At 42.3% G+C, this 26,605-nt stretch overlaps 1 protein-coding gene across 5 annotated transcripts in view; it reads right to left on the bottom strand.

Moving 5' to 3' along the window:
• Positions 1 to 282: 282 nt before the first annotated feature.
• LOC112068102 (unconventional myosin-VI) overlaps positions 283 to 26,605 on the bottom strand; it is a 78,981-nt gene continuing 52,658 nt past the window's right edge. The window contains exons 18-35 of one of the 5 annotated variants that reach the window (XM_024135134.1): positions 24,944 to 25,108; positions 23,639 to 23,677; positions 23,429 to 23,522; positions 23,136 to 23,266; positions 22,955 to 23,032; positions 22,535 to 22,664; positions 21,867 to 21,957; positions 20,933 to 21,083; positions 18,637 to 18,845; positions 18,150 to 18,228; positions 14,039 to 14,199; positions 13,672 to 13,716; positions 12,931 to 12,966; positions 12,240 to 12,278; positions 10,880 to 10,980; positions 3,893 to 4,024; positions 2,002 to 2,220; positions 283 to 1,770 (exon numbers count right to left, since the gene is read on the bottom strand). In XM_024135134.1, the coding sequence (XP_023990902.1) occupies positions 1,571 to 1,770; positions 2,002 to 2,220; positions 3,893 to 4,024; positions 10,880 to 10,980; positions 12,240 to 12,278; positions 12,931 to 12,966; positions 13,672 to 13,716; positions 14,039 to 14,199; positions 18,150 to 18,228; positions 18,637 to 18,845; positions 20,933 to 21,083; positions 21,867 to 21,957; positions 22,535 to 22,664; positions 22,955 to 23,032; positions 23,136 to 23,266; positions 23,429 to 23,522; positions 23,639 to 23,677; positions 24,944 to 25,108 (2,100 nt within the window). In that variant the 3' untranslated portion in view covers positions 283 to 1,570. The remainder of the gene's footprint in view (positions 1,771 to 2,001; positions 2,221 to 3,892; positions 4,025 to 10,879; positions 10,981 to 12,239; positions 12,279 to 12,930; positions 12,967 to 13,671; positions 13,717 to 14,038; positions 14,200 to 18,149; positions 18,229 to 18,636; positions 18,846 to 20,932; positions 21,084 to 21,866; positions 21,958 to 22,534; positions 22,665 to 22,954; positions 23,033 to 23,135; positions 23,267 to 23,428; positions 23,523 to 23,638; positions 23,678 to 24,943; positions 25,109 to 26,605) is intronic. The other 4 variants (XM_024135135.1, XM_024135136.1, XM_024135137.1 and 1 more) reach the window with 4 other exon arrangements.

The raw sequence follows: 26,605 nt of genomic DNA on the forward strand, positions 1-26,605 counted from the left end.
ACAATGCATTTCAATTGTTTTTCGATCATCGGATTCTGTTATTTTCTCATGATTATTAGAAGATCCATTCAAAGTCAAGTTTTTATTTTTACTGCTCTTCATGGTTTCATTTGGATCAGTAATACAACATGAGGACCACAATTTTTTCATCATTCATTCTTAATCAGTCATCTTGTTAGATACTGTAATCAATTAGCTAGTCTAAGCCGTTTAGGGAGGTACTAATAGAAGACCTGACTTAATGGGAAAGTCTTGCTATTAACTAGAGTCTACACAATGATAAAAGGTTGAACGCATTTATTTCCTATATTGCAGTGCAATACTCAGCATACAATTGAAGTTGAATCTGAAATCGCAAAACAATTTTAATATACAGAAAAGAATACAAACAATTAGATCACTCATTATCAAATTGTTAATAAATTATAGCTGGGGGTCCACAATGAGATGAATTACTCATATCAGAACATCAAGGATAGGCAAAAGAAGTCAAGCAATCTAGATTTAAAGACCAATACAAATCACACCTAGAAACCTTAAACTTTCAACAATGTTATTAAAATAGTTGGACAATTCGGTTTTTAGTGTTTTATATTAGTGGTGAACAGAAAGCGCTTGGGAGTTCCCTCTATGAAAAGACGTTTACAAATTCTACAATTTCTTTTAAAAAGGAGTTATTAGATGAAAATACAATCTGTCACTATGGAATACAAATACAGTGACTCCGATTTCTTTCACTATGCCATTATCGGAAAGTGTATATTTTCACTACACCCCAAAGAGGTTTGTGCTCTAATTAACCTCCTGTATGGTTAACGATGACATTCAAAATACAGTCTTCGACAAAGTCATAAACAAGATGTTATTTTTGATAAATATATCATGTCATCTGCCTTCCTATGAATCATCTATCATTGCAYAAGTCCTGCAATGTCCGTTGTTAAAAGATGTGAGCTAGTGCGCTTTCATTGTCATGAAAATACAAAATGTAAAATAAGCTTTCTTAAAAAAAAATAACAGCAACAAATTCAACATCAAGGATACAACCTGCCCCAGCATTATGGAAATACCAGCCCTATGGACAGAGGAACATTGCAGCTGCATTATCCTGAAAATGTGTCGACAAAATCAATTATTCCTAGAGCTCTCCAGTCATAAAGCCAAATATTTGCAACAATTTATTCAATCAAATACAATAGTTCTAACAGTGCTTAGATTATATTTAACAGCTAAACATGAATATACAATTAAGACTGTCTTGAGGAAAGGCCAATCTGAAACTTCTCATTAATACCAATAAAATAGTTAAGGCCTCGTAGTAAAAATGTTATTCAAGCGGAGGTCATTGCTTGAGGACGAGATGTAAATTGGTATGTATATTCACAGCAAACTAACAAAGAAACAAAACCAACATAAATGACCGAAATCAACAAATCTAAGTAAAATGTTTAAATGCCCTCAGTGAGATAACAGTTAGCCTCAAAGACTGCTATAACAGGGAGTGCTTCTGCTTTCTTCCCTTTATTTACTGTATTCCTTTTGAGCCCATGGACATGGGTGCTCCTCTGGTTCACTGGAGGAGGTTCTGCAGCATGGCTGTGGCGTACGTGGGCCTGGCCTGTCTGCTTTCYATGGCATTTCGCAGGTACATGTTCCCGTTGCAGCGTTCCCAGATCTCCTCAAATTGCCGAGGGAGGATCTCAGCACCCCTCTTCGTGGTCAGGCCCGTCTCCTCCAAGCTTAGCTCACACATCTCCATGTCATCTTTTCCTAAGGATGTGTGGGGGGAGAGTGAGAGAGAGGAGGGACACTGACAGTCAAACACAGGATTTAATACACACACAGGAAAGGATAACATATGATTGAATAGAGATAATTTTTTAGGATAGGATAACCACATTCACAACATGCACTATGACATAGAGCACAGAGTTTCATATTACAAACACATRAATGTACATATAAAGAACATATGAAGCTGATCTAGCCCGAGGGACCCACCTGCCACCAGTAGGATGGGCTGCTTGTCTGGGTGTAGCTCCATCTGCCTGGCGATCCAGGGCCCGTCAAAGTGGGCGTACCACCAGCCCTTCTTCTTGTTCTGGGGGTCCTTATACTGGTCACTGGGATGGATGAAGGGGATGCGGAAGTAGCGCTGCTGGCGGTTCATGGCTATCTCCTGCTGCTGGGCGGCCACGGCTGGAGCCGGGTTCTGTTGGGCTGTGTGTGGCGGGTTTGATGTTCTTGTTACTGCCACAATACTGCTTTACTATGACATTGTGTGATTACTGGGGCAAATAAATGTAGAATTATTTTTTTTGTAAGCGGAGCAATACTGTATTTACACAGCAGTGTTTGAAGCAATATATTTGCAAAGTGTTAGAACATGACTGAGTTGAATGATTAAATCATAGGGTGGTGGAAGGAAGCAAAAACATGAAACTGTGAAAATATGGGACATCAAAGATGGCATAAAATACACAAACAATGCTATGGGTGAAAAGCCAYGTAAGCTGCTTTCTCTCCTCTTACATGGCAGACTTGCCGAGACCTGCTTCCATTAGCGAGAGAAGAGAGAACTGCAGCCAAACAAAAGGCATATAAAATGGGTTCAACATGCCTTTTAGAAGCTTTCACATCAACAAATGAGTAGCTGAAAGCTGGGTAGCTTTCATGTAAGTAAATAATACTTTCTTTAAACATGATTTCCAACCGCCCCTGTTGTCTGAGTTGAATACACCATGCTTGACTGGATAGAGCAAGCGGTCATGGTAGCGCACAGCTAAACCCGATGATGCGTTGTGGCAGCTGAGTCTAATTGGAACAAATACTTTTGACGCAGATGGGACCTAGGTTTTGGGGCCAGGCTTTTAAGAACACTAATCGAATGTCAGGAATAACAGGAAGGCAATTTATAAAGTGGACATTAATCCTCCTCCATCATTATCAGGAGAAGAGACGGTGAAGCTGTGAAGACAAACCCCACTGTTTTTACCTCATGTAACCCACCGGGGTCTCACTGAAGCATTGCTGCTTCTTCTTGGGTTTTTGACCTCCATGTTAATCTGACATGAATGCAATTGTGAGACTTTTTCCCTTTGGGAAAGTACATTGACAAGTGGGCAAATGAGTACCTTGCTAGCAAATTAGGTACTCTGTGTGGACGTACAAGTAACTGCCAAAATAATGTAAAGACTTGAGTAAATAAGGAATGCAAAGTATATTGAAAGAAGGTGCTTCCACACAGGTGTGGTTCCTGAGTAAATTAAGCAATTAACATCCCATCATGCTTAGGGTCATGTATAAAAATGKTGGGCAGGCCATTATTTTGGCTATCATGGATATACCCACATAGGATGACAATGCCTCCATCCGTAGAGCACGAATGGTCGCTGAATCGTTTGATGGGCATGAAAACGATGTAAACCATATGCCATGGCCGTCTGTCACCAGATCACAAACCAGTTGAACACTTATGGGAGTTTCTGGAGTGGTGCCGGAGACAARGTTTTCCACCACCATCAACAAAACACCACATTAAGGAATTTCTCGTGGAAGAATGGTGTCGCATCAGTCCAATATAGTTCCAGACACTTCAATGTCAAGGTGCATTGAAGCTTTTCTGGCTCGTGGTGCCCAACGCCCTATTAAGACACTTTATGTTGGTGTTTCCTTTATTTTGTCAGTTACCTGTAACACAACTTTCAAGGTCAAATATGGTCACAGAAAGAAAACAGATGAAAAAAGGATGTTACTGTTGAAAACATGTCTGCAATGGACACAGGAAATGGTAATAGCGGGGTTAAGACAAAACGTATTKATGTCTGAACACAATCCTGGGTTGAGGAGGGTAGCCTACAGTAGCACAATAGCCCAGGATGGGGTATCTCACCGTAGTCTGTGATAGATTTGGGGGCCCTCTGCTCCGTGGCTGTGTCACGTTTCTTGTTCTTGGCCTTCCAGGCGTGGTAGACCTTTAGACGGCGATGGAACTCCTCCCTGCATGCCGCCAGCAGCTCAARATCTACACAGGGATGACATCAACAGAACTTAACCACAGTGAATGAGCATAAATATTTTTTCCCAAATATGTAGCCAAATTTCTATTATATGTCAATAGTTTTATGATTAATGAATGCCATAATGTAGTATTGTTAGTTACTTCTCCCTATTAGCTGATAGCTGTCGCGCTAGCTGTTTGGGCCATAAATTTTCACAAATCATGGGAATTTCACGTGCCATCTAGACATTGKCTACCTTCGAGGCACGTGTTGCTAGGCAACCCCCCAGACTTGCCTGGGCAGCCCCAGCTAAAGCCAGTGTGAGAGACTTGATAGCAAACATTAGTGCTATGGAACGAAATAAATACTGCACCCACAAAACTTATTTGCTAGATTCATGATAGTTTTGTTAGACAAAGCAAGGAAAGTGAACTTCAAAACATCATGTAGTTTTATTGGGATTTGCAGCTGTTGCTGGTAAGTAATGAATCTGCTAGCTTCTGAAATACTGTAACTTACTCATCCTTTAAGGTTATGAGAGTAGGTCTTTATTATCTTTTATGCCTCCATCAGTGGAGGCTATTCAGAGGAGGAAGGGGAGGACCATCCTCAAGTGAAATTTCATTTTTTATTTATTTTATTTATTGTGAAACATAAAACTAAATATATTAATATGTCACCAAATAATTGATTAAAATACACTGTTTTGCAATAAAGGTCTACAATAACTTCAACAGCACTGTGGTGTAGCTAGCTTCCGTCCTTCCTCTGGCTACATTGACTTCAATACAAAACCTAGGAGGCTTGTAGGCCGAGGGTCGACCTCTGCCTGAGATCAGTTTCATGAAGAATGATGAAAAGGTGAGGGCGTTCAATACCAACTGGTATCAAACGTATAGCTGGTTAACGAGGAGCCTTTCATCAAGCCGCCTGTATCGCTGGCCTTSCCTGCTTTTTGGAAAGTCGGAGCCTTGGTCGAAAGGTGGGTACAGTGACCTGAAGAACATCGATCATTCAGCTAAATGGRAAAACAAAAGCGGGAAGCATATAAATGACCACATCAGATTCATGCTTCTGGGAAAAAGCTGCATCGATTAAGACAAAGGTCTGGGTATTCAAATCGCGCAATACAACGAGAAAGTAAGAAGATGCAGGGATGTTTCTCAAGCGGCTTATCAACACCACTGTTGGGCATGCAAGCATGTGCTTTTAGAGGACACGATGAGAGGGAAAGTTCCGCCAACAAGGGAAACTASAAGGAGCTTMCAGAGGTAATTGCACGTTACGATGCTTTACTTGCTGAACTGTAGACTACTAATYAGAGCAGSTGCATACAGCCTATGCTGAAATGTGAATGTGATCTAATGTAGTTCATTTTCAAAATTGGGCTGGCTAGGCTGCCGATACATTTTTTATCCAAAATTATTAACTGGAATTAATCAATCAACATAATAGTTTAAAAAAACTATTAAAATGTTTTATAAGGCCTACAGTTGCATAGGCCTGCATGATGCAAACATGCATAAAGCAAGCTCTGAGTTATATTGTCTATCAGTTGTTGTCTATGTGTCTGGATAGAGGAAATCCACCTCCTAATCTAAATATAATTTATATAAACAAATACTGTATAAGGTAGATGCAGTTTTTACAGGGTTTTAATCCTCCCCATGTGACCTGATTAGTAAAAACTGGTCCCACATAGCCCATATAAAACCTTTTTACAACTGATTAATCCCTGTCATACCTTACAGGGTCCAGAYTTTTCCTAGTTTTCCAGGCCCCATGGGGTTAAAATTGCTCCCCCACTCTGGGACCTATGGTGCAACCAGTCTGCTTGCAGTTGTCAGTTATTGTCAGTTATTGTCAGTTATTGTCAGTTATCGTCAGGTATCGTCAGGTATCGTCAGGTATCGTCAGGTATCGTCAGGTATCGTCAGGTATCGTCAGGTATCGTCAGGTATCGTCAGGTATCGTCAGGTATGTGGATTAGGGCTTTATTCAGGAACGTTTCTTGGGCTACTTTGATGTGTCAAGTGGGCTAGATGTGCAATCTGTGTTTGACTTTATGAATTTTGAGATGTCTGAGTTTAACTTCATTGAGAAACTCGTTGTCCAAACCTAGGATGGCGCAGCTATTATGGAATGTATCTGCTATTTATATTTACAGCTAAGTCCCCTCCTGTTCCCTGATTAAGAGGTGATGACTACTCCACTCCACTACCATTGTCAACTTTCTCCTGACATGAACTGAAGCCACGTCTCATGTGCCTGCTCATCCACTGGCACATTGAATGTGRACAAATATAAAATGTATCTTACTACTGTATGTAGAGTCAATCACATACACAAACACATTATTACATCAATGATTTTACTCCTTGCCTGGACCAACTCATTCTTAGCTCTTTTGTCTAAGTCTAGTGTGTTGTGTTATTGTTTTTTGTCTTCCCGGTCAAATCCTGTCCTGCACTGGTCAAGCCTCTGAACACCAACTCATGCCTCATACCCTCATTCAATCACTGCCGTGATCCCTTTCCGACACTGTAAGTAGCCCTCTCATTCCTCATAATATTGTACTATAAACAACTTTATTAAATGCTTTAKWTGCTGACCACACCGCTRGCGTAGCAAAATAAATGTACACATACATGTTATTCAATCATTGCACCCACACTGCTCGCGAGCGCCAATGAGCGTCTGCGTTGCCAAGCGCTAAAATAGAAGTCAGGTCTATTTGTGACGCTGAACGCGGTGCAAGTCCTGCTCTCCCATCTCCTAATTGGTTTATAGAAGCATATACCCACATGCCATCTCCTCATTGGTTATACCCACGTGGGTGATTGAAAGATGAACTGAGGTCYGTCATGGTAATACACCTTATTATGAAAGTTAGATGCCAATCGCCATATAATGTCCAAAGAAGAAAAAGCCTGGAAGGAGGAGAAATTACTAGAAACGATGTGGTTGACCATTTRATGCGTGGATTAATTGTCAGAGTAGAGGAACTTGTGCATTTCAGGTAAAATAACAACAACGTTCATATCCCAGGACAAATTAGCTAGCAACAGCAAGCATTAAACATTTATGGCAATTTAGCTAGCTAGCTTGCAGTTGCTAGCTAAATTGCCATAAATGTTTAATGCTTTTCGACCTGTCCCCAAATTAATATAATTGGTTCAGAGTTTGTTTTGATATTTCAACCTGCGTGTCGTGATCGCGCTTAGTCTGGGGGGACAAAATCAATTTGTGCACGTTGGCACACGCGCGTCCGGTTTGGGCATGGTGTTCGGTTAAAAGAATTAGTCTTTGACGATTTTTTAAACAACACTTTGTCGTCTCTGTGTGTTACGCGCCTATACTGTGGGTCTCCCATCCTACTAAATTTTTTCAAGTCACCAGCCTCCACTGGCCTCCATTAATGTAATTTCTGTTAAAAAAACGTTTGGTACAGATAATATTAGGGCGATTCCACGCGAGAGGGAGCCTAAAATATTATTGGTATCTCAAATTATTCTGGAAATTCTTACATTTGTATCACAAACCATTTTTGAGAAAATCATGAAATTGGCCATTTTAGACCTATACATGCCTCCTGTAAGACTGATCAGTGAACCGTACATGATACAGAGAACATCTTATTGTCATTATAATCCTTATAGTGTGCTTTAATATATGGAGTATGTTTAGATTCTGAAATAAACAACCCTTTTTGAATATATTAAATTTAAGCAGTTGTGTAAAGTACTTAAGTAAAAATACCTTGAAGTAGTACCTAAGTAGTTTTTGGGGTTATCTGTACTTTACTACATTGCTAAAGAAAATATACTCACATACATTTTCCCTGACACCCAAAAGTAATTTCATGTCGAATGCTCAGGCAGAACAGCAATATGGTCCAATTCACGCACCTATCAATTATGTCAGTGTAGGAGTGTGCCCCGGTCTGCCCATGAATAAAAAATAATAATTGTGGTATCTGGTTTGCTTAATATAATATATTTGATGTATAGTATTTACTTTTACTCAAGTATGACATTGAGTACTTAAAAAAATTATATTTTAGACTTTTACTGGGTGACTTTCACTTCAGTCATTTTCTAGGGTAAGGGAAAGGGGGATACCTAGTTAGTTGTACAACTGAATGCATTCAACTGAAATGTGTCTTCCGCATTTAACCCAACCCTTCTGAATCAGAGAGGTGCGGAGGGTGGCCTTAATCAACATCCACGTCTTCAGCGCCCGGGGAACAGTGGGTTAACTGCCTTGCTTTACTGTCAAGTATGACAATTCAGTACTTTTTCTAACACTGGTTTTAAGAKATTTTTTGGAACAATGTACAGTACTCTACAAGTACATAACATTTCCAGAGTGAGCTCTCTGATAATTATGAAGTTATGATACATTTTATGAACACCACCAACACAGTGAACGGTAAATGGATTCAAACGGAACTCCCTCTACCGGTGACTTGCTGAATGTGCAATCCTAAAGGAGGGCTGTGATTGGTTAATTGACCTATAATGTCAATTTCTATGTATAAAATGGGTAATATCATTAAAAGTACCAGAGAGCCCACTCTGGAAATGTTATGTGTTTGAAGAGTATATTGTTCCATAAAAATAAGCAACATTAAAAAAAATTGTAGTTTTGAGATATTCACATTAATATTTGTATTGATGAATAAATTAATGTGAATTATTTTATTTCAGAATCTAGACACTCCATATATTAAAGCAAACTATAAGGATTATAATGTACAGTTCACAACTCATAGGGTCTTAAAGGCCTAAAATGGCCACTTGATTTCCCCCCCAAAAATGTGTGATACAACTGTAAAAATCATGTCAAACATCCTTCCTCCCAATTAAGTTTTTATGTGAGAATTGACAAAACAATCTGAGATACCCGAAATAGTTTCTGCTTCCGCTGTAGTAGAATCGCCCACTCTTCAAGATAATATTCAAGTTCTAATCTTCACCTGTCAGGAAACAATGAACACATAAAAATTGGGGGTTGTGAAAACAGGTCACAGTTCAGTTTCCTCACAGCAAAATGTAAGGAGAGAAAGTGGCAACAGGATGGGTGTAAATAATTCAAAAGGGCCATGGAGAATGTAACAAAGTTGTCGCAACCCTCCCAATTTACATTTCCGCCACAATTAATGCATTAGGGTGATTCCATTTGATTTGAACTAAACACTATACACACAAAATTATGTGAACACCCCTTTAAATTAGTGGATTTTACTATTTCACATCCACACCCTTTGCTGACAGGTGTATACATTCGAGCACACAGCCATGCAATCTATTGCACCGTCAATGGATGACACCTTTCCAACAACACAGTTTCGTCAAATTTCTGCCCTGCTAGAGCTGCCCCGGTCAACTGTTAGTGCTGTTATTGTGAAGTGGAAACATCTAGGAGCAACAACAGCTCAGCCGCGAAGTGGTAGGCCACATAAGTTTGGTGGGGGTGGTCTGGGGCTGTTTTTCATGGTTCGGGCTAGGCCCCTTAGTTCCAGTTAAGAGAATTCTTAAAACTACATTCTAGACGATTCTGTGCTTCCAGCAGTTTGGGGATGCCCCTTTCCTGTTTCAGCATGACAATGCCCCCGTGCACAAAGCGAGGTCCATACAGAAATGTTTTGTTTAAATAGGTGTGGAAGAACTTGACTGGCCTGCACAGAGCCCTGACCTCAACCGCATCGAACCCCTTTGGGATGAATTGGAACGCAGACCGCGAGCCAGGCCTAATCGCTCAACATCAGTGCCCAACCTCACTAATGCTTGTGGCTGAATGGAAGCAAATCCCTGCAGCAATGTTCCGACATCAAGTGGAAAGCCATCCCAGAAGAGTGGAGGTTGTTATAGCAGCAAAGGGGGGACCAACTCCATACTAATGCCCATGATTTTGGACTGAGATGTTTGACGAGCAGGTGTCCACATACTTTTGGTCATGTAGTGTATTTGCCAATAGCAGAAGTGGTCAGAAAGTAACTTTTTGGAACTGAATGACAAAACATTTAGGAGATAGAGGTGCTCAAAGTTGACCCATTTTGCATACCCCCACCCTACCATGAGACAGCCATGTCTTCATCACTGGAAAAAATACACGGTTGAATTTTATATCATTTAAAAGCCTAAAAACAGGGCTGTCAAACTATTTTATAATTTATTTGAATAAACATTGTCAAGTTCTTTTAAATACACATTGTCACTTTTTTCCCTTTAATGTCAATTTCTCACATATATTGTAGCTTAGACCCTATTTCCCATCATCTGAGGTGTTTGTGCTGTGCTTGCCATTGGTTGATACACAGCATGCTCTTAGGGGAAGTGTTGGTACGAAGCGCTCCCCAACTGACAGCTGGCCTATTCATCTCGCCTATTCACACATGTCGAATCAGACTGAGGCGGTAAGACTTTCCTCCACGTTTTTATATTGAAACGGCTACAGAGGGAAAAACACAAATTCACCTTAAATGGTAATAATTTCCCACTCTGCCACAATGCTGTACCCTCATCAACATAGCAGCTGCATGTACACTCCTGTCGGCTCTTAATCTTACACCCTCACCCAAATAGAATTCCTCTATCAATTTCAGCCCGGTTGCAATTTCCTCAAAATGACCTCCCACTTTAGCTATCTGTGAAAATTACAGGGGAAATCACGCCTAGGCAGGAAAGTCTAGAGCGGGGCGAAAACCCATTTGCTATACCTTTGAAGAGATTGCGTTACTGGACAGATTTTCAATTATTAACATTGGGGCTGAATTAATGATTGCGTGAGTGATGGAGGTGCACAGAGCTGGATCATGAATCTCCCCGAGAGCTCGCCACCTTGCCCAGGTTTCCATGGTTGGGGAAAAGTCTTACCGCACGAGGTGTTGATGACATCCCGCAGCTCGGCGTACTTCCACTTGCTCAGGTCGTACTTCCTCACGCCGGCGGCTTTGAGTGCCTGCACCTGTGGACCCCTGCATTCCCCGCAAGGAAGGGAGAGAAGAAAATGATCAATTTTCAAAAGTCAGAGCAGTGGGACGTCTCGGAATCCCCGCTCGGATCGGCGCCACCATAGTGATGCGGTGGTCATTTTCAAAAACTAAAATACTGGTAACAATCAGAAAAGAATCAAGTGCTAAGTGGGGCAAAAAGGGYAAAATCTGTGTCTGACTTCGTCACTGCTCTCCGACATCCCACAGGCAATTACACTCCCACTGCACATGTGTGGCCATTTAGTGTGACCATTTTACCCTATAACCTAGTCCCCACCCCACCTAACCTTAGTCAATGTGTTCCTGGGCTTCGGTAAGCACAGTCTGCAGCTCTTTACCCGCCTCCCGCAGCATGCTTCTGAGATCTCGAATTAACAACCCAACAGGCAGGATTTGGCCCCTATTTACGGGTGGCCCTCCAGGTCTGTATGGGAGTCTGTGTGGCAGGGTCAAGGCTTTGGGCCGCTGTAGAGGAATCCTTGGGTCTTCTAGTGCTAATCCAATCTTCGGACGTTAAGCCTCCCTGTAAGAGGAGGGCCAGCCTGGGCAGATACCGGAGTGACAGAAGAATGTCAGGGAGAGACTATGTTGTGTGTGGTGGTAACAGCTCACCTGACCTTTGGGGCTGAGCGCTGGATAGTCGCCATGTCACCCCCTCAAAGTGCTCCCGGGGGTAACAGGGATTGAGTTTAGACACGGTGACTTGAAAGTGCGTTGGCCAACTAGCTCTAACAAAGAGCGCTTATTATAGATAGCATGCAATTCCCCTTACTATGGAATCCCACCACCGTTATTGTTGCCGATCTGAGCAGCTTTTTTACCGTCATGGTAAAAAACAATTGCAGTACATATTGTGCTCCTTTGTCGCAAGTACATTGATGTCCAAGGGGAAAAAACTGTGTTTGTTGTTTGCAGTAACTTCTGCAGTAGTAACTTTCTTAAACCAGTTTTAAGGAAGTTAGTTGTGTTCAAAGTGCAATAGTTGTGGTCAATGCCACTGCTGGCACACAATCAGATTTCATCCCAAAATACACACACGCATACAGACATGTCTAATTTCAAGATTCAATAAACTGATCAACAAGATAACATCCTTGGTAAAATCTCTTAATTTCCCTTTGCGCACTAGGATTGTAAACAATTTTAATAATGAATTTGAATTTTTCGGGAATGATTAATTTGATTAATCAATTTCAGGTGATCATTGATCCGAGAAAAAACTATTTCTCTCCATTACCCACCAAGCCAGAAGTTGTGACATTTCCAGCGCCATTTCCTCCCTATAAACACATTAATACCAGCACACATAAATTACTATAACAGAATAATACATCAATGTCTCTGATTCATACATAGCCATATATCATTAGTATTTCCCATTGGTCACAGAGATCAGGGTGGCTTCCACTATGAACTGTGTGTGCAGCCATCTGATGCGTTGATGTCAGCGTGTGTTGTGACAGTCACACACTGTTGTGACACTTGGGACGTGTTGACAGCTGTGAAAATTGGAAGCTGCTTAAATGTATCCCTCAGTGACAAGTCATGAAGAAGTAATCGCGTCTGATGAGTGAACAGGTAGGGCAAGTGTCAGCACACCAAATACAGTACTACTCTATTCCAACTGTAACTAACCATGGCTAAACTCATCCATTTGTTTGACGGTAGTAGCTACTGATATCCTTACTGGAGTGGTTAAGTGTGAGTCCTAAGTAGTTAGCTAATTAGGCCTACCACGAACGTTAATTCTACAGTATATCCCCACTGAGTAGTAGATCGGTTTAAAGAGGGGGAGGGGCTTTTGTGTGTTTAACCAAATAGTTGTATTAGATCTGATAGCTTTGCACAATAGGAATGAAATATCAATGTTTGCCATATCAATATGCTTTATAAGAACAAATACAATGTATAAAAAAGTCCCAGAGAACATACATTGTGATTGCTTTGAGGTTTTGAAGTCCATCAGCACTGCAAACAGAGGATATGATGATTAGGATATATGAGCATATGATTGTTGCAACTCAGAAGAATCAGCAGAAACCGATCAAAAGCAGATCGGCATATTTAGATTTGTCACGCAACGGTTGTCTGTTTGCCTTGGGCTAGTAACAGACGTGCTTATCTCTTGGCACTGTTTCTTTATTTTTTTTGTTGTTGAATTTTACCCCCTTTTCTCCCCAATTTCGTGGTATCCAATTGTTAGTAGTTACTATCTTGTCTCATTGCTACAACTCCCGTACGGTCTCGGGAGAGACGAAGGTCGAAAGCCATGCGTCCTCCGAAACACAACCCAACCAAGCCGCACTGCTTAACACAGCGCGCATCCAACCCGGAAGCCAGCCGCACCAATGTGTCGGAGGAAACACCGTGCACCTGGCGACCTGGTTAGACCTGGTTAGCTCCCGAGGCATTGTTGATTCATGCCCCGGGCCGGGACCACAACGACGGATTGATTCGTGACTGGAATGTGGTGTTATTTGGTTCGATCCAACGTGAAGAGTTAGAGAATTTGCGTATTGTTTATGATGGCTTTGCATGGGCTGGTATAATCCTGGATATAAATTGATGAAAGATTAGATTTGAGGTTGAGATTAAAGCATGCGGGGGAGTGCGATTAATGGGTTGTGTTAGGTTACTGGAAGCAGGAGGCTAAACTAATGGCTAATGTCTTACATGGATCTCACTGTGTCTGGATAGKGACCTGAGAAAGACCCATTTCTGAGAGAGGGGAGAACAAAATGAGAAAAAAAATAGGTTATGCATGCAGTGGACAGGTAGTGGTCTCCTGTCGGACCTAGATGAAACACAACACCTATTTTTATTTGGCTTGTTGAATCCTTACCAAATCCTACCGCAGAAGCTCCCTTGAGCTCTTATTACAACATTTTCTGGGTTAAACAACAACCTTATCCACGTACTCATCTTGGGTACGTCCTGCAAAAACCTAATCTAGGGCTCTTGTACTGAGACACTACAATATATGAATAACAATATACAGCACAGTGTGTGTGTTTGTGTGTTTGTTTGTATCCGTGTGTACCTGCGCAGGCTGAGGTCCATCAGGGCCTCGTCGGTGATGAGTTCGGCTTCACTCTGGGCGATCCTCATGGCCAGCTCTCTATCCCTCTTCTCCTGCTCCAACACGGCTGACCGCTGGGCGTCCTCCTCTCGCTCCAACGCTATCTGGATGTCCATCTCCGCCTGAATGCACACATTGTCGGCACCATCATCATTATTCTCAACACCGCCATTGCATCATGAGTACAGGTCGACCGATTATGATTTTTCAACYCTGATACCGATACCAATTATTGGAGGACCAAAAAAAGCCGATACCGATTAATCGGCCGATTTAAAAAAATCTATTTGTAATAATGACAACTACAACAATACTGAATGAACACTTTTTGGAGAAGTGTTGGAGAAGAAAGTAAAAGTGCAATATGTGCCATGTAAAAAAGCTAACGTGTAAGCTCCTTGCTCAGAACATATGAAAGCTGGTGGTTCCTTTTAACATGAGTCTTCAATATTCCCAGGTAAGAAGTTTTAGGTTGTAGTTATTATAGGAATTATAGGACTATTTCTCTCTATACCATTTGTATTTCATATACCTTTGACTATTGGATGTTCTTATAGGCACTTTAGTATTGCCAGTGTAACAGTATAGCTTCCGTCCCTCTCCTCGCCCCTACCTGGGCTCGAACCAGGAACACATCGTCAACAGCCACCCTCGAAGCATCGTTACCCATCGCTCCACAAAAGCCGCGGCCCTTGCAGAGCAAGGGGAACAACTACTCCATGTCTCAGAGCGAGTGATGTCACCGATTGAAACGCTATTAGCGCGCACCCTGCTAACTAGCTAGCCATTTCACATCGGTTACACCAGCCTAATCTCGGGAGTTGATAGGCTTGAAGTCATAAAAAGCATTGCGAAGAGCTGCTGGCAAACACACAAAAGTGCTGTTGAATGAATGATTACGAGCCTGCTGCTGCCTACCATTGCTCAGTCAGACTGCTCTATCAAATATCAAATCATAGACTTAATTATAACATAATAACACACAGAAATACGAGCCTTTGGTCATTGATATGGTTGAATCTGGAAACTATCATTTCGAAAACAAAATGTTTATTTTTTCAGTGAAATACYGAACCGTTCCMTATTTTATCTAACGGGTGGCATCCCTAAGTCTAAATATTGCTGTTACATTGTACAACCTTCAATGTTGTCATAATTATGTACAATTCTGGCAAATTAATTACGGTCTTTGTTAGGAATAAATGGACTTCACACAGTTCGCAACAAGCCAGGCGGCCCAAACGGCTGCATATACTCTGCTTGCACGGAACGCAAGAGAAGTGACACAATTTCCCTAATTATAAGAAATTCATGTTAGCAGGCAATATTAACTAAATATGCAGGTTAAAAAATATATACTTGTGTATTGATTTTAAAGAAAGGCATTGATGTTTATGGTTAGGTTTGGTGCAACGACAGTGCTAAATCATCACCCGTTTGGCGAAGTAGGCTGTGATTCGATGAGAAATCACCGCATCGATTATATGCAACGCAGGACACTCTAGATAAACTAGTAATATCAACCATGTGTAGTTAACTAGTGATTATGTTAAGATTTTTTTTTTATAAGATAAGTTTAATGCTAGCTAGCAACTTACCTTGGCTTCTTGCTGCCCTCGCGTAACAGGTAGTCAGCCTGCCATGCAGGCTCCTCGTGGAGTGCAATGTAAGGCAGGTGGTTAGAGCGTTGGACTAGTAACCGAAAGGTTGCAAAAACGAATCCCCAAGCTGACAAGGTAAAAATCTGTTGTTCTGCCCCTGAACAAGGCAGTTAACCKACCGTTCCTAGGCCTTCATTGAAAATAAGAATGTGTTCTTAACTGACCTGCCTAGTTAAATAAAGATGTATAATTTTTTTTTTTTACATTTCATTACCGATTTCCGATTGTTATGAAAACATGAAATCGGCCCAAATTAATCGGTCGACCTCTAATCATGAGTGGTTKATTTATATGCGCTTCATTTAAGGAAGCTGTTATCGATGTGAAACATCAGTACAGCAGAGAAAGAATAGATGATCTTTATCACTAGACAGTAACTTTCAGACAGTCAATAGCAGAAACTTGGTAAGATTCAAACATTTTACACGCCATAGATTGACATTTTCATGATGATTGACATTACACGCCACTTTTAATCTGTAAACACAACTGGGATGTTCTTATTCTCACACTTTTTGGGGGGGAAAGCCAGCCACCTCTTGGAGTCAGAGATTAGAGCAGGATCATGGGCTGTGTCAGACTGTCTTAGTCCTGGGGAGCGATGGAACCTTGACTGGCCCTGAATGCCAGGAGAACTTAGGCAATTACAGGGCCTGCTGTGTGGCCTGATTAGACATACAACCTGGTTCAAGCAGCTGGTATCGAGTCTGTCCCCGTGACTGCGCACCTAGACGATGCAGACATGCACCCAGCAGACAACTGCAACAACAACACGGCAGCCTAATCAGAGAGGAAGGTCAGAGGGAACTCTAAAGGTCAGGGGGAACTCTAAAGGTCAGGGGGAACTCTAAAGGTCAGGGGGAACTCTAAAGGTCAGGGGGAACTTTAGGCCTTGTGAGGAAGTTGGAGGGCGATAAACAAGGTAGCAAAGAAAGTTGGAGAGGAGGAAACTGAGGGCAAGGTGAAAGTAGCAAAGCTCTGAGGGGAGCCCCCCCCCCCCCAAAAAAGCGCATTTCCACTATTCTAAGGCTTTGAAGTAGGATGAGCCAAGGCTAAAGACGCATCGGAAACTCAACTTTGTGCATGTGAATCGTGCTACTAAAAGCAACGGGTGGAAGATCTATGAATATCAATGCTGTGCTGGGGTGAGCTTGGGAGGGCAGACATGGGTGCCTCTGCTTGCAGTCCATGAAATGAACTAGCATCAGTACTTCTAGTACTCCTACAGTAGCAGGAGTGCTTTGACAGGCCTGGGCTTCCAGCCCGGGTAGATTAGAGACAGTGAACGGTTGTGAACCGCCAGGATAGACCATCGTAGGGGAGAATAGGAGGGCATGGAAAAGAGGAGGACTGGTGTGTTGAGAGGAAGAGAATGGGATGGAGGGGGAAGAGGGAAGTACGGATTACAGAGAGAAGAGGAGAGGAGAACAGGGAAAGAAGACTGTCTAGAGAGGAAGTAGGGGATTAGAGATGAAAGACTACCAAAATAAGAGGGCAGGATAAAGGAGAGCAGTAGTGAAGAAAAAGAAGAGATGGATGAAAATAAGTGATGGATGAGGAAAGAAGAGGTTTGATGGAGATGGAGGGTTGAGGACTGAAATAGATTGTGGGAATGAGGGGGATAGAGAAAAAAAAGAGAGCGYGAAAGGGAGCCTGAGGCTGGGAATAGAGGGCAGAGGAGGAGAGAAAGCGATAACAGCATATTGTAATAAGGGACAGAAGAAAAGGGGGATGAGGGTGGGAAGAGAGGGCAGAGGAAGAGAAAATTTGGAAAATGCATATGGGATTACAGGGCAGAAGGGGGATGGGAAGAAATGGTAGAGGGGAAAAAAGGAGGTAACTGCAAACGGTAATTGAGGGCATGATCATCAAGGGAAGTGGAGGACAGGCCCAGTGGGAGGGAGGAGGGTGGTTCTGGGAAGGCAAGGGGAAGGAGAAACTCAGCAGGAGTGATCCATCACAAGAAAGGGATTGCCCACTGGGAAATCTGACCAATGCCACGACCTCGGTCTTAGTACAACAAACACGACAGGTAAGAAATCAGTCCATTACTGCTCCATAGAAAGTCATTGGAGACTATCAGAAATTTAAGGTCAATGTCTGAGGAAGTGGACCAATGTTAGGGTCTCTCTAGTGGGAAAGGAAGGGTCAGTAACTCCCGAGTGGCGCAGGCACAGTCTGGTTCGAAACCAGTGCACCGGCCGTGATTGGGAGTCCCATAGGGCGGAGCACAATTGGCCATCCGGGTTTGGTCGGTGTAGGCCATCGTTGTAAATAAGAATTTGTTCTTAACTGACTTGCCTAGTTAAATAAAGGTTACAATAAAAGGTTACAAAATGACTTAAATGTACATAATAATAATAAAAAAATTAAAAAAATCTCTCCTTTTGCACTTCAGTGGGGTCACAAACCTGCATTATCCTCTCCTCTTCCTCCCTCCTCTTCCTTTCCTCTTCTTCCTGCTTCCTCTTATGCTCCATCTCCGATTTCCTAATGAGGGGACAGGGATGACAAGAGGACAGAGGTGGTTAATGCCTTTAAATGGCAAAACGCCATGTAACTTCAAAATCACAGATGTACTCAATGACACGATCAAACCATGAATAATGTATAAGCTCAATCTCTGAACATCAACTCCGGACATATCCTGTTGGGGGTTTCTTTAAAATTGATATTCATGTCAATGACTTCAACTAAAACAGTGCAAGCGTGGACAACTCCAATCATGGAGGGCTGCAGGCTTTTGTTCCAGCCCAGCACTAACACACTAGAACCCAAAGCCTGCACAGTGAAGCCATCCACTACTTAAATTGCCTACCCCAGTACTATCAGCCCATTCATGTTCTCGTTTGTACCCCTGATACCACCATCATTCACCCGTCCCTCCCCTCCACTTACATCCTTCTATCGTCTTCCTCCTTCTGGCGTCGCTGGTCCTCCTCCTCCCTTCGCCTCCTCTCCTGCGCCATCTCCTCCTCGATGCGCCGCAGCCTCTCCATCTCCTCCTCCTCCTGCTTCTTCTTCTGCATAGAGGAGAGCAGTTGCTCCAAGCGCTTCACCAGACCCTGGTACTCCTGGTCAATCTCCTTCCGGGTCATTACTGTTGCCTATAGGAGGGGGCATAGGTCAAAGGAGTTGTGTCATAGGTCAACGTCTTTGGCATAAACACATAGCCTATACAAAATTGTGTAATAAGCCTAAATTATTTGGACTTGTGTTGTCAAAGTGTGTCATGGTCATTATTATAAATGCATACAGCATATACAGTAGGTTTAYTAGGACATGTTTTTCACAATGACGTAAACAAATGATACAATAAAAAGCCTGTGGGCTAAACGTTAAAAGCAACATTACATTCCCAATATCCCAGAATCTCGTTTAATTCAACTTTCCTAATTTCCTCTGCACATACAAATGTTTAATTAAAACTGTCCATGGGTTTGAGGGTTTTCCCTGCTGGAACGGGGTCTGACGCCATTGACTAAATGACAACCATTGTTTATGACTCATGTTTAATTCAGCTAGCGATGCTAACGCTACAGGCTTCATATAGGGCTGAGAACATCATCAGGCACTAGTGAACACAGAGCGGATGCTAACAAAGGAGTGCAGGGTTGGGCAGACGCACAGAGGTGACTGAACTAGGGACTAAGGGAGGGAAGTAGGGAAGCAGAGAAAGGGAGAATGAGACAGTTGCTCATATGGAAAAGGTTCTGCTCGGATTCCAGTCATCTAGTCTAAGGGATGGCTACCAGCCCTCTAGCTAGCTACCTCTGCCAATAACACACATCCGGGTTACAAAGACAAAAAGTTTACAGACAACACTAAACAATTAGGGAATCAATTTCAGAGTCTGGATAGCATGTGTATGSCATACATCTAGAGGCCCCAAATAACACTGGTGTTTCTAGCAGAGGGAGACAGGCGAGTTCCCTAACCATATTTATCCATATTAGAGGATTACACATCAAATCAACCAATGTTCCCTCTAAGTTGTGTGCACACGCAAAGCTCCACCAGGACTGCCGCGCAGAAGAAATTCCAACCCGCGAAAAGAGACGCACGAGATTGAAATTCACTCAACTTTACTACAGTTGGCCCCGTTAGTGTAAACTATCAACATTTCCCTCTACTTTGGGAATTGTGATCGAATCAAGATAGTATTAGCCCCTTTTAATGCAACATACAGAAACAAATCTAACTATGCAAGACAGTCTGTGATTTTGTTTTAGGCAAATTGAATTGATGGGCACAAGCGGTCACGAGTAGATGCGCTTGTTTTGAGATCAAAGTGCATAGCCGCGTGTGCACATTTGTTCAAATTCATTGCTAGTTAGTGAGTTACTAGCCCAGTTACAACTCATTTCTGGTGATTGCTTCCTAGAAGAGCACACAACGTGTAAAACGAGTCAAGTAAAGATCTTTTTTATGCCTTAAAGGGTCAGTGTTCTATTTTGAGACAGGTTTGAATAAGCCAAGAAGCCAATAGGCAGTGGGTAGCATACAATTTCCGTCTGATTCTCTGTAATAATAATAATTGAATGGGAATAATATAACATTTTATTTTGTGATGTGGTTTCTTGCATCAAACACACAAAACATTTCAGTCACGTCCTTGTTTAAGTGGCTCAACAGGATACTGCCAAGCCCTGAATTTTTTCAACAGTCTCATGGAATGTAGGCCTACATTGAACACCACACATTGGCTGCTACTGTAGGCTGTATCATAGAACAGCTGTTTCAATAGCTACTTCAATAGCTATGTTAAAATATTAATGGGATGCATTTTCTCCATTGTTTTTGATGGTAGGCCACTCTGGTAGGACTACATTATGATCAAAAAGCCACAGTAGCTTATTTGGCCACTGTTAAAACTGTAATTTTAAAGCCTCAGAATTTTCCCAACTTTGCGCTCAGCAGATATAAAATTTGCTCAGTGCTGAAATTGTTTTGAGGGAACATCAAAAACAACCCCAGGAAATGGCTTCCTGTTGAGATGAGAGAGATGAGATATGCGGGATTAGATCAGAAAAGTAAGAGAGGTGAGTCACCCTGTCCTTTTCGGTTTAGGGTGAAGTTGCCCCTGGATGCTGATCTTGGGTCAGTTTTGCAATTCCCAGATTAGGATAGTGGGAGGGGAAGCTGATCCTAGATCTGTGCCTAGGAGCACTTTCACCCACGGAGCTGTCCTCACCTTAATCTTGGCCATAAGGGTGTCGATGGAGGCCCCCAGCTCCTGGACCTGCTTGGCGATCTCCTGCTTGCCCTCCTTCAGTGCACCCACCACCTCGTTGACGCGCTCCATCCGCGTTTTCAGGTTACGCACCTTCACCATGCCATCGATGCTGTGGCCGCAACACACACACACACACACACACACACACACACACACACACACACACACACACACACACACACACACACACGTATGAACACATACACATATAGGAGCAAATATAAGTGTGAGCACTAAAGCGTGCACGTGCCAACACACACACATCGTATTGGTTGAGATGAATAAAAGCCTATTTTAGTTTTTATGCTTGAAAATGGTTTGTGTGAAACTGACATTTTGTGCTAGCTACATAATAACTTATTCACAGATCATGTACAGTGCCTTCAGAAAGTATTCAGACCCCTTGATTTATTCCACATTTTGTTGTGTTACAGCCTGAATTCAAAATGTATTAATCAGATTTGTTTTACTCACCAATCTACACATACCACATAATGAGAAAGTGAAAACATGCTTTTACATTTTTTTGCAAATGTATTTCAAATGAAGTACAGAAATCTCAGCTGCCTTTGGCTTTATCTGTCAAACAACCCATCACACACATTCTAGGGTCCTGAGCAGTCAATTCAAAACACTCATCCCATTCACAAAAGCAATATATATTTTCCAAAGGCAATACGACAACGACATACTGTATCTTCAAAAGCAATACAGTAAGACTAACATTTCTTAATGCAATATGGTGAGTGTGCCAGGAGTCACGGCTGAGCTCTCCAGATAGATTTGAACTTCTAACTGCACAATGTGTAGAAGCTATCAAAAGGCACAGTGTTAAGCACTTTCAAACAAAGGGAATGTGTGTGTGTGTGTGTGTGTGTGTGTGTACACCCACCGTGGCTTATGTTTCCTCTTACAGAGCCACATGCGGACGGTCTTCTGAATCTTAATAAGGGCAGAGGCACGATACTTCATCTTCTCCTTCACTGTGTGTGTGTGTGTGGGGGGGGGGTAGAGATAGAGAGCCAGAGAGAGAAAGTGAGTGAGTATGACAGAAAGCGAAAGAGTGAGAGAAAGTGAGAAAAGAGAAAGAGTAAGAAYGAGATCCAATCATCAGCATAGTATTGGGCCTATTCACACAAACAGAGATGAAGCTACACACACTCCCTATGATCTGTTGACTGAACTTGTAGGGATATTAAGTTGGAGTTTTTTGAAGGAAAATAAATGGAAGTGCAGCCAGCCGTACCAGTGCATATAGCCTCAGCTATGAGACATCCTGAAGGGGAAGTTTAGCAACTCTGATTCAGCAGAAATCGTTAACATTTTTTGTTACGGTGGTTGTTTTATAAGTTATACTCCTTTGTTTTCTTTAACGCCATTTTTAAGCCTGTCTAGTGACTAATAATAAAGCATGATGGTGCAACGCAACAGACTCTTAATGATGATTCAATGCGTCAATGTTTTAATTGTATCTGTCCTTAACAACTAAATACATTATTATTTTTAACTAGGAGAGCTACTGTATGTCGTCCAGCTCAGTGCGAGTATGAGTCAGCGTACGTTTGATGACGGAAAGGGCACACCACTGGACCTTCTTCCAGCGGCTGATGACCAGCCACTGGTTGACCTTCTTCACCAGCTCTGCCAGGTGGTCCGGGTCCGACTTCATGATTTGGTCAAACTCTGCAAACTGACCCAGAAACAGGACATCAACAGAATCACTCAAGGTAATTTGGGCCTATGTAAATCAGCAGCTTTTCTCTAGCTCGTCCTAGGGACTCTAATGGGTGCACATTTTGGTTTTTGCCCCAGCACTACACACAGCTGATTTGAATAATCAAAGCTTGATGAGTTGATTATTTGAATCAGCCGTGTAGTGCTGGGGCAAAACCAAAAATGTGTACCTATTAGGATCCCCCGGATCGAGTTTAGGAAACACTGCTGCAGAGTATTAAAAACAGAGCAGAAAGCAGTGCTTACCTTCCCAGGACGGAAGAATACTCTGGTCAACCCAAACTTGTAGTCATTCTCATTCAGCCCCAGTGCTTTGAACAAAGCCTGCAGAGGAGCAAGAACCAAAACCATCAGTCTCTTAAAATGTATAAACATCTGAGCAAGGTTACATATGAAATGTAATACTGTGTTTGGGGGAGCCATCCACCTTGCAGAAGAGCCTGGGGTCCAGTCGTATGAGCTTGTCAGGCATGTATTGCTTGTACATGTTGTAGAGCTCATGGAAGGGAGCTCGGGAGGGGAAGCCGCCCTGCATTAGGTCCAGCACTGACACCATGCCTGGGGAGGAAAGGGAAGAGAATGTCTTAAAGAGGTGTGTGTTCGTGTGTCTCTACTAATCTTTATAACTGATTATGAACTAATGTTTACTTAGCTTTTTTTACAATGCGATTGTGTTAATGATACCTCTCAAAACGATTTTCTTCCTCTCCAAGCCCATACCTGAACACTGCAGCTGAGACAGAATCTGGGCTCCTTCAAATTGGTGGCTCACCATCTTTAAGTTGGGTTTTACACAGCGAATGAAGCTGGAGCCCTTTGAAAGACAGGTAAATCATATCCATTACATATCCATCGATCACATCCAATCTGAGGCCATTTCCTGACTACCAGTGTGTGAGAGAGGACATCAGGTACGGCACAGATACTCACAGTGCTGCGAAGCTTCTCCAGCAGTAGGTTCAACTGGGTCTGTGAAGGCAGGCAGAGAAAAAGCTTCCTTAATACTTAGTCTAAGTCCCACCGCACTGCACAAAAAGGGGGTAAGGAGCACTTACAAACAAATTGGGATTATATTTAACATTTCACATTTACAACTGAAGAAAAGCAATACTTATGTTGACAAGAAAGTAAAACATGTGAATAGGTGAGGGATAACAGCACACGGAAAGACAAAGGAAAACCATGCATGACTCATGACGATTCTGCAAAAGCCACTTGCACTGTTCTCAATGTGATTTGCTTTTATCAGTCCTAAATTAATTTGGATGATTTCTCAAGATATATTAAAAATGGACTGCAACTGTGCCAAGTAAATACTTTTTGGGATGTTTTCCAGAATAAGTGAACGATAACTGATGAATGAATGAGTGTCCTGAATACACGCATCTTTCACTGCTCATAGTAGGGATGAATCTTTTAAACATAAATAAAACTTGACTATGTTCCCTTCCTCACAGCATTGCAATATATTGCCTCACAATGCCTAACTTTTATAATTATTTTATGTTTTATTAAAGCACATTTGTGTCATTAAGCTGAAAAGATCCGGTCTTGCTCTTTTCTCTGCAACGCTACCCTCAGGTCATTGTGTCCATATTATCTTGTGAATTAGTGCTAAAAGCGTCAACTCAAGCATCACGGCACACAAAGACCATAGACAAAGACAGGTGGAGGGGAAATATGACAGGAAGTCAGTGATGGGTGCTCTGTGTGCATCTGCTGATACAGTATGGTGTTGTTGAAACAATCTACAGTGAGACAAGTTACCTTCTGTCCCTGGCTGACTATACTTCTTTGTGAGCGACTTTAGCCTGGCTGCTACTTTCTATCTCAGACTTTTTCCACACTTTTTCTTTCGCCCCCCTCTCTAGCTGACAAGGATTTCTTGGGAAAAGAGGTAGGAGACTGGAGGTCTACAGAGGAAGGGAGGGATGGAAGAAAAGCAGGAGGGAGGGGAGAGGCATTAGAAGTTCAAAGGTAAAAGTTGGAAAATAGTGCACAGCGTTTTCTCTAACGTGACGGATAACATCTGAAACTACAATCTGAAATAAGCAATAGGAAAAGCATTAGACTACAAACTAAACACACTACTCACTTCAATAGCGAAAGCAGAACGTGAAACAATGTCAAAAGCTGTAAGAATTTTAGATTTACACAAACTAATAAGAACTTGTGTTGTGTTTTTCCTTCAAGTGTCATCTCAGAGCCAGGTGCTGCTACAGTCTCCTTCCTCACCTTGAATTTATTGCCCACACTGATGAAACTGAGTTTGCCAGCCTTCTGCTTGGAGTCCTTGCTGTTGTTCTCAAAAAGCTCTCGCACAAACTTGTCCTTGGACTCACACACAAGGCTCTCCAAAGACATGTGGAGGGCATCGTTATTCTTCTCTACAAACTGGATCTGCAAACGCACGCACATAGAAAAAACATGACAAATACATAAACAGACTTTGCCATGTGTGCTAAGTAGTGATAGGGGAAAACATCAATATAGTTACATATTGCAATAATATTTTGGATGATGTTATAAAGACAGTACTTTTTTTTGGTAGTGTTAGTTAGTGCTAGTCGGCTGTACATGAGCCAAAACTCTGGTATTTTTCATCCTATAGCTTGTTCTCCACACAACTACTGACCACAACAACTGACCACAACCAAACAACTCCTTATCACACAACTTTTGACCACAACCACACAATTTATGACCTCAACCACACAACTTCTGACAGTAACCACACAACTGCTTACCACAACTTTTGACCACAACCATACAACTTACTGACCGCAACCACACAACTTCTGACAGTAACCACAAAACTACTGACCACGACCACAAAACTACTGACCACGACCACAAAACTACTGACCACGACCACAAAACTACTGACCACAACCACACAACTGCTTACCACAGTTAGTGACCACAACCACACAACTACTGACCACAACCACACAACTATTGACCACAACCAAACTGCTGACCACTCAACTGCTGACCACAACCACACAACTTCTGACCACAACCAAACAACTGCTGACCACACAACTACTGACCACTCAACTGCTGACCACAACTACACAACTACTGACCAAACACACAGCTACTGATCACTCATCTACTGACCACACAACCTCACAACTACTGACCACAGCCACACAACTTTTGACCAGAATCACACAACTTCTGACAGTAACCACACAACTTCTGACCACAATCACACAACTACTGACCATAACCACACATCTACTGACCACACAACCCCACAACTACTGACCACAGCCACACAACTTCTGACAGTAACCACAAAACTACTGACCACGACCACACAACTACTGACCACAACCCCACAACTACTGACCACAGCCACCAATTCTGACAGTAACCACAAAACTACTGACCACGACCACACAACTACTGACCCACACCACACAACTGCTTACCACAGTTAGTGACCACAACCACACAACTACTGACCACACAACTACTGACCACAACCACACAACTTTGACCACAAACACACAACTTCTGACCACAAACACACAGCTACTGACCCACAACCACACAACTACTGACCACAACCACACCAAACTACTGCACACAACCACACAACTGCTTACCACAGTTAGTGACCACAAGCACACAACTACTGACCACAATCACACAACTGCTTACCACAGTTAGTGACCACAACCACCAACAACTACGACCACACAACTACTGACCACAACCACACAACTATTGACCACAACCAAACTGCTGACCACTCAACTACTGACCACTCAATGCTGACCACAACTACAACAAACTACTGACCACTACCACACAACTATGAACCAGCTACCACACAACTTCTGACCACTACCACACAACTTCTGACCACTACCACACAACTTCTGA

The sequence above is a fragment of the Salvelinus sp. IW2-2015 genome, unplaced genomic scaffold (assembly GCF_002910315.2).
Source record: "Salvelinus sp. IW2-2015 unplaced genomic scaffold, ASM291031v2 Un_scaffold83, whole genome shotgun sequence".
NCBI lineage: Eukaryota > Metazoa > Chordata > Actinopteri > Salmoniformes > Salmonidae > Salvelinus > Salvelinus sp. IW2-2015.